The sequence below is a fragment of the Alosa sapidissima genome, chromosome 14, assembly GCF_018492685.1.
Source record: "Alosa sapidissima isolate fAloSap1 chromosome 14, fAloSap1.pri, whole genome shotgun sequence".
NCBI lineage: Eukaryota > Metazoa > Chordata > Actinopteri > Clupeiformes > Clupeidae > Alosa > Alosa sapidissima.
Genome location: NC_055970.1, coordinates 16,419,040 through 16,432,540, shown reverse-complemented (window position 1 = coordinate 16,432,540; position 13,501 = coordinate 16,419,040). Strand labels below are relative to the sequence as shown.

The 13,501-nt window shown below is 46.5% G+C and overlaps 1 protein-coding gene across 3 annotated transcripts in view; it reads right to left on the bottom strand.

Annotated features, from left to right (window-relative positions):
• Positions 1-13,501, bottom strand: part of tub (TUB bipartite transcription factor) — a 91,568-nt gene that overhangs the window by 18,946 nt on the left and 59,121 nt on the right. For 2 of the 3 annotated variants that reach the window (XM_042060777.1, XM_042060778.1), the window contains exons 2-5: positions 13,446-13,497; positions 8,550-8,712; positions 3,529-3,657; positions 132-296 (exon numbers count right to left, since the gene is read on the bottom strand). In XM_042060777.1, coding sequence (XP_041916711.1) covers positions 132-296; positions 3,529-3,657; positions 8,550-8,712; positions 13,446-13,497 — 509 coding nt within the window. The remainder of the gene's footprint in view (positions 1-131; positions 297-3,528; positions 3,658-8,549; positions 8,713-13,445; positions 13,498-13,501) is intronic. The other variant, XM_042060779.1, reaches the window with a different exon arrangement.

The window sequence follows — 13,501 nt, the reverse complement described above, 5'->3', positions numbered from 1 at the left end:
CACGCTACACCACTCTACACCATTGTACAGCACACTGTGCCACCACTCTGCCCCAGTCCTGCAGAGATGAGCCGAGCCCCACAAAGCACAGATCCAGAGCAGACGTCCAGCATGCAGCCGGCCGCCAGTACCTTTCTTCAGCATGGTGACCCGCAGGTCCTGCTTGCTGTGGGTCTGCGTGCTGCACACACTGTCGCTCTCGGCCTCGTCGGAGGACAGGTGACCCACCGTCAGGATCTGGATCTGACTGTCCAGGTTCTGCGCCTCGTCTTGGAAGGCAGCCGGACCGTCGATGCCTGCAGGAGCCACAAGGTCCACCCGCCCACCAGTCAGACCAGAACCACCACAGCAAGGTCAACTAGGAGCTGGACACAGCCCATTCGTACACACATACAGTACACACACAGCCAATACACATACACATGCTGGACACATACACACACACACACACACACACACACACACACACACACACACACACACAGGCACATCATCATGCATGAATGCTTAAGGACATGTCTCTCGCCATAGATGTGCAAATTCTCACCTATGTCCCCAGACATACAAGAGGTCTCTGAATGTCCTTTGTGCTTCAGTCTGAAATGGCATGCACACTCCTCCACCAACACCACTACATACTCAAATCATGCCTTGCTCTGCACAAAACACAAGCACCAGACAAAAGGCTTAAGGGCTGCTGCTCAACAAAAAACTCCTTGGTAACCACTAAGTAACCAAGGCTATAGTGACTGGTGGTTGGAAAGAAGGCCTCACAGTCGAAAATATACAATTAAAAATACATTTGGAGCCAGAGTGGGCAACATTTTTGGTGCTTGGAAAGAGCCTTAAAATTTTACTGGCCGTAAAATTTTGAATTTCACTTTCACTATTATGTTTTGTTTATTTGCTTGTACATGTTTGCACATGGCCTGTTGGCTTTCCCCCACTCAGATGGGTAAAGTCACAGGACAGAGCAGATAACAGCATCCCTTTGGGTTCAATAAAGAAAAGACAGTGCTGTGTTCTGGCACCAGAAGATCACATCTATCCTCCTCAGTCCACTGATCATTATGGCTTCAAATCTCTAGCATCTCCCCTCCCTCCCTCTCTCCCTCTCTCACGACCTCCATCTTCTTTCTGTCTGTCTTGCTTACATCTCTGATGCATGGGATGAAAATGAGACTATGAGAAATGATCTCTTGATGATGCTGAGTCAAACACGCAGCCTTGAGAGCTACGCTCATAATGGTCCAAAAAATAATCAAGACATTGATGTTTTCCCCTCCTGTTAAGTGTATTCAGTCTTTGCATGGACAGTAATTGATAAGAACTGCTGGATTAACACAGACTTGGTGATATTACTGTAACATCAGGGGTTTGGGACTGTGGCTTAAGGGGGTAAGTTTTAAAGTCTGCACATCCAAATGTCTGACCTGGGAGCAGGACAAACAAACGACCAGACAAAAAAGAGAAAAAGTCCGCTTCAACCAGGGTTTTCTGCTCCCACTTGTTTTTATTTTTCCGTGACGTTTCGGGTAATCACTTCCGTTGAAGCGGACTTTTTCTCTTTTTTGACTGTGGCTTAGGGGGTCATCTAGCCTGGCGAGCCAGACCCACATTAAAATGTAGGGTCTGGGCACTCACCGTTCGCAGTGCTCAGTCCGAGGGGCTGGATAATCAGTTGTCTTTCAAATTCCCTCTGCACACAATAGGACAGCGGCAGCGCTATGAGTCCCATGCGTTTCCCACCAGCGGAGTTATTTGGCTAGTTCAAACGTTTGCCTACTTAATAAAAGCTTAACTCGTGTCACACTGTTCGCCAGCAGCAACATCCATCTTATTTGTTTTCAAGTAGCAGGGAATTCAAGCCAAATCGTTGCAACTCTGCCATCAATCATTATGTTAAGCCCACCTAACGACTCTATACACGATTTCATTGACCTGATTAAGTTTCGATTTCTGGAGCTCACAAGCCAACAGAGAGTTGCTAGACTAGCCCTGGCAGCAAATGTAATTTGCGGCCGCTAGGGGCGCGTCTAGATTTCTAGGCTAGGGGTCATCAGCAAACACTGTGTGTCGTGGAGGCTGTGATCGCTCTGACCAGGGATGGACAGACAGATGACCCTCAGAAGGACAGCACAGATGAGAGGGAGAGAAAGAAGGAGTGAGAGAAGGAGAGAGAGAAGTGATGGATAGATGTCTGTCTGTATAAGACGGATCAGGGATGACAAAATAAGGACATTTGTCAGGATTTTACATTATGGCTAGAATGAGTACTGAAGACAAACAGCACATCATATGGGCCAGCTGTCTTTTGTCAAACTGCTCAATATGAAGTCACTAGGCAGAAAAAGCAAATATCCTATTTTTTGGAAGAAAATCATTACTTTCCCAGTGTGTTTCCAAATGAGATTTCAGCAAACAGCGATGCCCCTACCAGGGGAGAACTGTCTCTGCATGAAGATGATGAACTCCAAAAAGAAAAGCACGCTATTTTTCTCTTTCATGGCTAATGACACCTTGACAGAGCCCTGCGTTCAAAGCCATTTCTCTCGTTGTCGTCTTGCTCAGTTTGGCAGCCTCACGAGAGCAAACATCGCTGGCATGATTACAACATTTCTTATTTATCTGTGTATCCGCTCTTTCCAGAGGGCAGGGTTGGCACGGGCCCTGGCGCTGACAATGAGACGCTTGAGCTCTGCCAGCCCAGCCTCATCATCGCAATGTGCCACCCGCAGAAGAGTGGAACGCTGTGCACATCTGGGAGGTGGCAGTGGGTCTGTCTTGGGGGGGGTGGAGTGATGAAAGATGAGCAGCTCGTGGTATAGAAGATGAAGAAACCAGACGATGGCTAAATGAGAGGGAGGGAGTGTCAACGAAGGAACGATGCGAGATCTTGAGATGTAGCCCTCAGAAACAATGAGGCGTATGATGTTTGATGACAGTGAGCTCTATTCTCCCACAGAGCCTCACACTGAGCTAGAGCTCACCAATTAGGAGAGAGCCTGCTGCTGCTGCTGCTGCTGCTACAGCCTAGAATCCCACCCAAATTTAGAGACACTCTTTCTGAAGCTTGCCTGTGTGGAAAACACAAGTGATCATGCACATTCCGACACACGCACACACACTCACAAGCACGTGCACTCTCACTCAGCCATGCGTCACATCGCGCAGATGTGTCGAGATGAGATGTGAGATGCGACACTGTTCCTCTCTAAACCCCCCCCCCCCCCCCCCACACATACACACACACACCACCACACACACACACACATTCCCCACATGCTCTGTGAGCTGCACTGAGTCTGAAGAACCAGGTCAATGTCAACACTCCCTGGACGTGCCAAGGTGCCAAGCTACTCGGCCGACCTTGAGAGACGACACTGACAGACAGATAGACAGACAGACAGGCAGACAGACGGGGCACGGCATGCTGAGAGGGGGAGGGTGCATCCGAGAGGCAAACAGGCCAACAGGCAGGCGGGCGATGGTGGTGACGGGTGGCGGGAGCGCCACCGTGTGGCTGACCTTTTTGCTTCCCCTTTTTCTCCTTCTTGCCACTGCCGGTCTGCGGGGTGGAGCCACTGGCCTTGGCCTTTTTAGCGGAGCGCGGCGGCTCAGCCAGCGGCTTTACCTCCTCCTGCTCGGCCTCTTGCACTACACGCCCACGCACCGCACACCGCACGCCGCAGAGCACCGCAGCGCACATCGCAGAGGGGGAGCAGGCCGTGGCACAGGGGAACAGAGGAACAGAGAACACAAACCAGGAGAAGGAGAGAAGAAAGGAAGAGAGAAAGAGGGGAGAGGAAGAGACGGAGGTCGTTAAAAGGAATCAGGAAAGATGGGTGTGAGTAGAAGCAGATTCAACAGCAGAGTCAGAGTCATAAGCCTCGGATTGACGACAGTCCTCTGAGCACCGATGTGAAAGAACACGCTTCTCTCTCTCTCGCTCCTCTGTAACACAGGTAATCATTAGGCCAGAATTACGAAAGGCCATATGCAAGCAGAGAGAGGGTCTCTCCTCCACATCCCACGTCTCACAAAGCCCGCTCTTGATGCTTTTTTATTCCTGTGCGTCGCATAAGACCTTGAGATCCAAAGCTTTGATAGCTTTGCCTCTCAGCCTAGTTCTACTTCCTCCCTTCATCAGAGCTCTGGGACTGCTGTGCCGAACGTGATGAAGGCCAGGCACACCAAGAGCCTTCAGAACTCAGATCTGATATGAGTTATGTGTGAAACCATCCATATTTCTCTGATAGCATACAGTATGTATTCCTAAGGACAGGGGACCATAATGGCTGTAATTGGCTATGATGGCGCCATATTGTAGATGCATTAACAAAGTTGAATAAATAATGTGATCAGGAAATTGTAAAAAAAAATGATCAAATCTGTTTTCTAATGAGTTACATTTTGTAATTTTGTTTAACCAGACATGGTGCCCAGGAAGTATTCCATCTCTGTCTTGAACATGATGAGGCTCATTATTTGTGTGCAGGTGGATTAACAAGTGCGCCACTCATCATTAAATCTCAATCAGCGGACATGCCAGCGTTTGCCTGCTTATGACATCAGATTTCACATAGATAATTAGATCTGTCAGGGTGGACTGTGCTTCAGACTGGCAGCCCTCTCAATGCAGGAGGAGAGAGGGGAGCCTACACACCTTCAGGAGTTATACTGCAAGTGCAGCTATGTCACAAACTACAACTGAAGAGCAAGAAACAGAAAAACGCAACACTGCTTACCCAATGGCGCTGACATTTGGGTTTTAGTAAATTGGTTCATCTGTTGAGTAAACAGTGTTTCTTTTTCTCACTACAGAAATGAGGAGGTAGTCCCTTTGAAATGGATTTCTCCAGGTTTACAGAACCGGGCTGTCCTATCTTCACGTCTTAAGAGTCAGGGTCAGCTAGGCTTATTTCAGCAGAGGTTTTCCAATGTTTACTTTCGTTGGAGTACAAATATGTTCAAATGGAAAGTCTGAATTTTTAACCTGACTTAATTATGTGTATAAACTATTATTTATACATCACACACACTGTGCAGTAATACATATAAACAGTGGTGAAAATTATTCAGAACCATCTCTTGCTTCATGTTACTGGACTGACATGAGAGTTCCTCTGCTTTGGAAGGTCTGCAACAGTGACCACCCAGTCTGTGGGTTTCCATCCAAATTCTTAATGCACATTTTGACCATTACATTAAGAGATCCTGACTCGAAATGCATGACATTTGTATAAAACCTTTTAATGCAAACAAAAATTTGATTTGATTCACTAGAGGGGGTGGATTTTCTCCTAATTCACATAAGGTACAATTTGATTGAAGCTGATGGAAACTAGTTTATTTGCATAAATTCACATTTGTTTGGTATATTATCATAGCTTTTCATTAAAGTTTCCTTGACAACCTAATGCTTTGATCCCACAGTGAACAACTTAATAACCCCTCCATTGATGTATATGTTTAACATAACAAAGCACATGGACACACAGATTTGCATTTTCTTGAAACGAATTTTGAGTTTACATGTAAAATATGCGAATGAGTAAGAGGTAGAAACCCAGCTATAGTGCATAAACCTAATGGCTCTAGCTCAGCCCTCTGGAGTATTCATCTGCAGTACATGTGCACTTGACCAGAATAAGAGGCTAAATAACAGGCTAAATCTGTAATGAAAGCACTGTATCAGTGTATAGGAATTTTGAGTTTACATGTAAAATATGCGAATGAGTAAGAGGTAGAAACCCAGCTACTAGTGCATAAACCCAATGGCTCTAGCTCGGCCCTCTGGAGTATTCATCTGCAGTACATGTGCACTTGACCAGAATAAGAGGCTAAATAACAGGATAAATCTGTAATGAAAGCACTGTATACTCAGGCTAGACCGAGCTAACACCTGCACACTGTGGGCCAGATGTACTAACGCTTTTGCGCCCACTTCAGGCGTATTTGTTTCGCAAACGTGTAAAATCATTGCGAGGTATGTACAAACAGGCCGCAATGATGTAAAAGCGCAAACTGCCTGTCGCGGGAGCTGAAAATGGCTAATTGCGTTATTTGTGTCATGCATAATGCATTCATGGGAGGATCCAGGGGAAAGTGGAGTTTAGCTTAAAAAGATGGGAGGGAAGCGTAAAGAGCGCCTAATTATGTATTCTGCGGAATGTACAAAGACTGCTCCTGAAAGCGCACGTCTATTCTGTGCCTAAATACTTCCGCCTTGTAAAAGCAGGTGTTAATCCAGAGAATCTTTCAAAGACAACAGAATCGCTATTTAGAGCACCAGTTTTGTAAGTATTTGTTCTATCAAAAGCAACCTTAACTTTCATTGGCCTTTCGAATGTCTTACTTTCACTTTCACGTCATTCACTTAAACTTTCCTACTGGCTAGATTTGACCAATTTTCCATAGCCTACGTGCACAAGTAGTTTGCGTAAAACTACTGATTTTCATTATCTCCTTGCTTGTTGACATCTTCTCATGTATGGTATTATTTCATGATCGCTAAACGTTTGATTCTTTTTAATGTTGTCATCATTACTGCGCTTGTATGTAGGCTCGTCCGTTCAGTTGTGGACGCTCGTAAATTGCGTTTATGGGCGGAGAAAGGCGCAGTTTACACTAGTTTGATAAATATGAGGGAAACTTGGATCTGACAGTGTTCGCAATCTGCGGTTTGTCCATGACGCTGATAACGCTACGTTCGCAAATATACGTACATCTGGCCCACAGCCTATAATCAGCCATGCCTGTGTCAGGCATAAATAGATGAATAAAAAAGCAGGAAGCAGCACTGAGTTAATGAAGGAGAGCTGCTCAGCATCAGTGCACATGACATTATTACTGTATACTAAAAAACATAGATTTTAGGGAGCTGCTATTACTGCTATGTGCATTATATGTCTTGTTAAGGATATTTATGGAGACTTTTGAGCAGCTCTTCTATGTCTTCTTTCTTTGTGGTGCATCCTCAATTATCAAGATAAAAGGCTTTAGCTTAGGAAGAATAAAGGGCCATTTTCTCCACAAACCCAGCTGACCAGGAGACTAAAGTCAAACGCCTTTTGTTTTGGGCAAAGATTCTAGAACAGAGCTCTGTTCTAGAATCTTTTGTTTTGGGTGAAATAAGCAGCACAATCTCCGCTGGGTCTGGCTGTGTCCAGCCACTGGGGCTCAAGAGCCCTGTTCTATTTATGGAGGGCTTAGCAACACAAGAGCCTGGCAACAGGCAGAGACAGGAGAGGATGAGTCCCTATGGTCCTCATCAGCATGCTGTGGTCCACTGGCACCAAGGTCACACAGCATTCACTGACCAGAGGCTCAGCGTGAGTCTCCTCTCAACTCAAGCTGTGATAGAGCTGTTCAATTAGAGCCAAGGCATTAATCACAAAAACAACATCCGGTTCAGCCATCTTTTCTGTGTGTTAATTAGAGACGCATCTCTGTTGAATGATAATAAGACAGTAGAAAAAGCCCACTCCACCCAACTCAGCCTGCAGGGGGCAGCAGTGCAGGTGTGGGGGTTAGAGAAGCTGTTAGCTGTAAAGTCCACCTTTTTGTGTCCATTTGCAATCAATGAAATTTCAATTTGGTTCAGTTCAGAAGCTCCCATCCCTCCCTTTGAGCGAGGTGGGCCAGGGAAGGGGATTGCAATTGATTGCCTTGAGTCAACACTCAGATAGGCACTTGCCCTTGAACTGCCTCCACCGGCCCCTGAGCCCATCTCTGTAATTGCTCTGCGCTTCTGATGACATATTAACTGGGGGCTTGGGAGGCCTGGTGTGTTGTGTCGGCTTGGTAGTCCTTTATCCCACGGTTTACATTTGTCCATTTCTCTTTGTAAGGGGATTAGTGGGCTGAGGCAGGGGGTCAAGGCTTTGTGCGACATCACAAAACTTTGTGTAAAGTCAGGAGTGTTTGAGGTGAGACCGAGCCGTACAAGAGGCTCTGGGTGAGGTAAGGACAGTCCCCTGGTGCATAGAGACACAAGGAAGATCATCACTGGGATGCAAATTGAGTGAGAGAGCATGGCAGCATTCATTAGCAGTAGCACTCACCACCATCCATCATCTGTTGATTACTGTTAGAGCTAGAGTTGCTTTTCAAAGTAAGTTGTTGTTGTTGTTGGGTGGAGAAAAGAGGAACTATTAATGAGGTACACTGTTTAGGTGTACTTGCAGTGTCTGTGTGGTAGAGTAGTGTTTTTGAAGGCAACAAGCCAGTGTTTCTGGGACATGGAGAACAGTGCAGTCAGTTTACAATAAAAAGGCCATGTCATCTAGTATATGTTTAGACGTGAAAAGGAATGGCTATCATGTTAAAGAGTATTGTAATTTTACAGGCGAAAAAGCAGAGTTAATATGTTAAAGAGTGTTTTCATTTTACAGGTGGAAAAGCAGTGTTAATATGTTAAAGTGTTGTCATTTTGCAAGTGAAAAAGCAGAGTGAACATGATAAAGAGTGTTGTCCTTTTACAGGTGAAAAAGCAGTGTTAACATGTGAAGGGAGTGGTTGTTGCCTAGGTGACGAGGGGGTGTTACCATGGTAGATGGTGCTGCTGTTGCTGCTGAGGTAGCACTCCACCAGCGGGGCCTGTTCCTCAGACTGCTTGGTCCGGCGAGCACGCGACCGTCCATCTACGTTGGACTGGACCATCAGAGGCTCCTGTCGCTTCTTCTTCTGCTTCTGCTCCAGCAGAGCACGCTGCCAAACACACACACACACACACATACACACACACACACACACAGACAAATAGATAGAGAGAGAAAAACAGAGAGAGAGATGGAAGGAGGGAGGGGAGAGGGAGAGAGAGAGAGAGAGATACATAAATAAATGTAAAGCTGTTGTTTCTATAGCTGAGGTTACAGTACCTTGGCAGTTCATCAGCCATCCCTCAGGCCGGGGATCTGCTGTGCCTTATCGCTGTTTTAATGAGCCTATTAGTGCTGTTCTCCAGAACTAATCTACATTCACATCGTCACTGGGCCACAGAATGAGTCACAAACCCTCAAAGACTCTCTGTTGGAGTCCCACAGCCCTCACACACTCCCTTACCCCACACACACACCAGTCACACACTTCCTCACCCCACACACACCAGACACACACTTCCTCACCCCGCACACCAGACACACACTTCCTCACCCCACACACACCAGACACACACTAACTCAACCCTCACACACCAGACACAAACTTCCTCACCCCACACACCAGACACACACTAACTCACCCCTCACACACCAGTCACACACTTCCTCACCCCACACACCAGACACACACTAACTCACCCCTCACTCACCAGTCACACACTTCCTCACCCCACACATTAACTCACCCTACACACACCAGTCACACACCAGACACACACTAACTTACCCCACACACCAGTCACACACCAGACACAAACTTCCTCACCCCACACACACCAGACACAAACTTCCTCACCCCACACACACCAGACACAAACTTCCTCCCCAGTCACACACCAGACACACACTTCCTCACCCCACACAACAGACACACACTAACTCACCCCACACACACCAGTCACACACCAGACACACACTCCCTCACCCCACACACACCAGTCACTCAGTGTGCAAAGACAATATAGAGGCACGTTCACTCTTTATGAATACAGAAACATGCAAGGTATTTGAGCTGGGGAAACACCAACACACACACACACACACACACACACACACACACACACACACACACACACACACACACACACACACACACACACAGAGGCTTCCAGAGAGGCAAGGGAGGCTTTCTGGCCATGACATTGACAAACATCAATGTAAGAGAGGCTTGTCTGTATGTGTGTGTGTGTGTGTGTGTGTGTGTGTATGCAGTAGTAGTAGTGTGCACGTGCATTCAGTACTCTCTTGTACCATGAAATCCTTCAATATTTCATCAACTGCAGGGTTCCCCTCAGTCTCAGAAGCTTACATAACGTGAGACGCAGTGGCAGGATGGTCCAGAGTCTCAAAAGGTACACACACACACACACACATACACACCACACAGAGATACACACAAACACACACACGCACACACACACAGACACACACACACACACACACACACAGACACACAAGCATACACACACACACACACACACACACACACACACATACAGTACACACACACACACACACATGCCCACTGACACAGTCACACAAGCGCAGCGTCACGTGCTGGAGGGGACTCAGGCACAGCTCGGTGAGTTGAGGCAGCGCTGGCGGAGCATAAAGCACGGCTGCCCCATGAATAAACCCTGAGGCAGGGAAAGCCCTCAGCCCCACTCCTCCCTCCCAGCCGCACTCACAGCACACCCTCTCTCTAACACACACACACACACACAGACACGCACACACAGACACACACACACAGACACGCACGCGCCTGTGACTAAGTTCCACCATGTGAATCCAGCCCATCCCACACATGGACAAGTGAGCCACTCCAGAGAGTTCCATCCTCTCTTTAGTCCACTGAAACGTTGCTTTATATATAAGCCGCCTCTCATACAAGAGGCAAAGCACATGCTACTAAATAAGTAGCTATCATAATAAACAACCATCTATCTCAGCTTTTAGCAAACCCACATCTAATGTACACAGATGGGAGCGTAATGCACCAGCGATGTTTCCTGATCGTGTGCAGAGGACTTCCGACGAGGTTCATTAAGACGTAAGGATGTCTTAAGTCATGGCACTTCATCCATTAACTGACAGAGACAGCCCCATAATGAACTGTATTCTGTAGCATGTGAGAGACACGCGTGCTCTCCTCTGGCTTGTCACACAGTCAACTAATACCTGGCTGGCTAGCCTACATACTGTATTGTGCACCGGCTTCATCCACTGCAGAGATGGCGATGAGAAAAATCTACTGACTTATGGTGGCTGTGGACAACTGTGGAGGTGTGGGGCTAAGGGGCTATGAGTCACAGTGTCACTCTCTCAGTCACACACTGGATGTATGTGTGTGTTGTGTGTGCGTGTGTGTGTGTGTGTCATTGTGCTTCCTGGATCTGCCTGTTTTTGGAAAATAAAGCATATTTTTGTATGGAACTTTCGTCTCCTGACACCTCCTTCCCTCAACACCACCTAATCCAGTGGCGCACCTTCCTAAACGTGGGGTGGCTGCCTTGGTCCCTTATAGTGTGTGTGTGTTTGTGTGTGTGTGCGATGGTGAGTTGATGCACTGAACAGCCTCTTTCTCTATCTCTATCTGTGTCACAATTTTCTGATTAAACACATCTTCTCACACAAAGAGGTCTTGTGGCTCGTACAACACATGCATATGCTAATGTGCCTCTATCACTGAGTCCATTAGTGTGTCCAAACACACACACACAGGCACACATTCACACACACACACACACACACAGGCACACATTCACACACATACAAATCCCGATTCAGCTGCAGCTGCAGCATCCCCATGCAGGCAAACACATTTGCGCTGCTGTAGCTTTTGACATATAACACTATGAAAATGTCTGGCAACACCATGTGCCTTACTTACTTCCACCAAATGCCACATCCATTAGCATCCCTGCATCTTACTGTCCCCCGACCAGCGCCTCGTTACCTTTTACTGCTATTACAAGACACATACATTACGTGTTCATTATATTAATAATCATGACACATATCATTTTGGTCTTCGGCCCAACTTCTCTTTATATCCGTGTGAAAACGATCGACAGCGAGCTAGGCAGACGCAATTTAAGAGGCCCGTGTTCACAGAAGCCTTTTATTGATTTCTACGCCAAGCACAGCACAGCGGCTGATGACTCAATACATTACTGCAGAGAAGTGTGTGATGCATATTACTGTTCCGACTCGACACAGCGTGTTCCATTTATCACTTTTAATATCCCTGACTTACACTCAGCTCAGTGCTAATATCGATGATAATCTGGGCGACTGCGAGAAAAATAATAATTATGAAAATAATTTTAAATAAATTACTACTCCAGATAAATAATATCAAATTGTACTGCAGTTTTTGGCGGTCATTCATCAGCTGTTTCATCTGAAGGATTGACAGTTCAGTTAAGGAAGGTATTGATGAGTGTAGAGCAGTGGTTCTCAACCGCTGTGCCGAGGCTCATGGGAGCATATGCCTATCACTGTGGTCTCAGCTCAGGAACACACTAGCCTATAGTGAATGAGAGAGAGAGAGTGTGTGTGTGTGTGTGTGTGTGTGTGTGCATATGCCTATCACTGTGGTCACAGCTCATGAATACATTGTAGCCTATGGAGAAACATATGGGCTTAAGAATGAACACTCCTGTTATTGCCTAGATAATAATTTGTGTGACATACTTACAATCAGTAACCATAAGCCGATGTGCCTTGGCGTTTTGGTTTGATCTTTGGTGTGCCTTAGCCCCAAAACGATTGAGAACCTCTGGTGTAGAGGACATCCTCTCTCATGAGCCTTGCAATGACTAACACCCAGAAGAGTTGTCATTTTCACAGCACAGCAGCACGTAGCTCAGAAGAGGTCAAGCGAGGACGACACACAGAGTCCATCTACAACCGGCCACATCAACGGGACATGTCAGACCTCCTGAGGCCACGTGCTGTTGGAGTGCCACTTTTTTGGACTCATGACGGCAGCAACATTTCGCACATCCTCACTCAGGCAGTCTCAGAGCATCCAGGTAGAATGACATATTTTTCTGAGCTTATTCCCTCCACACCAATACAACTTATGCACTTCCAGTGGGTGGCAAGGCCCAGATGACAGGCACTGCGAATGCACACTCTAATGCACACTCTGATGCACACTCTGATGCACATGCTAACGCACACGCTAGGTGCTTACTGCAGAGTCATTCTCCTTGACTGTTTCCTTGCTGATGCAGTGATTACTGTCATTATGTACAAGTACACTTGCAATATGTAAGTATACTATCAGTATGTAAGTATACTATCAGTATGTAAGTAGACTGAATAAAAGGAAACTGCACCTCGTCTCGCAGCAAGCAAACTCATTCACACTCATAGGCAATAGACTGGCGTGGACAAACACATGTACTCACTCACACACACACATACACACACACACACACACACACACACACACACACACACACACACACACACACACACACACACACACACACACATCACACACAAAGAAAACATGGCCCACTCATTGTACTAATGGGAGTCCTACAGGGTCGTGCAGATAAATACACAAAAATACACATACACACACACACACACACACATGCTCACAAACACAAACACACACACATACAGTACACACACACATAAACACACACACATACGCATTCACACACACACATACTCACAAACACAAACACACACACATACAGTACACACACACATAAACACACACACATACGCATTCACACACACACACACACACACTCTCACCTGTCTGTCCAGTTTCTGCTGCCGGAGGTTACTGCTTTCATCATCCAGCGTGCTGC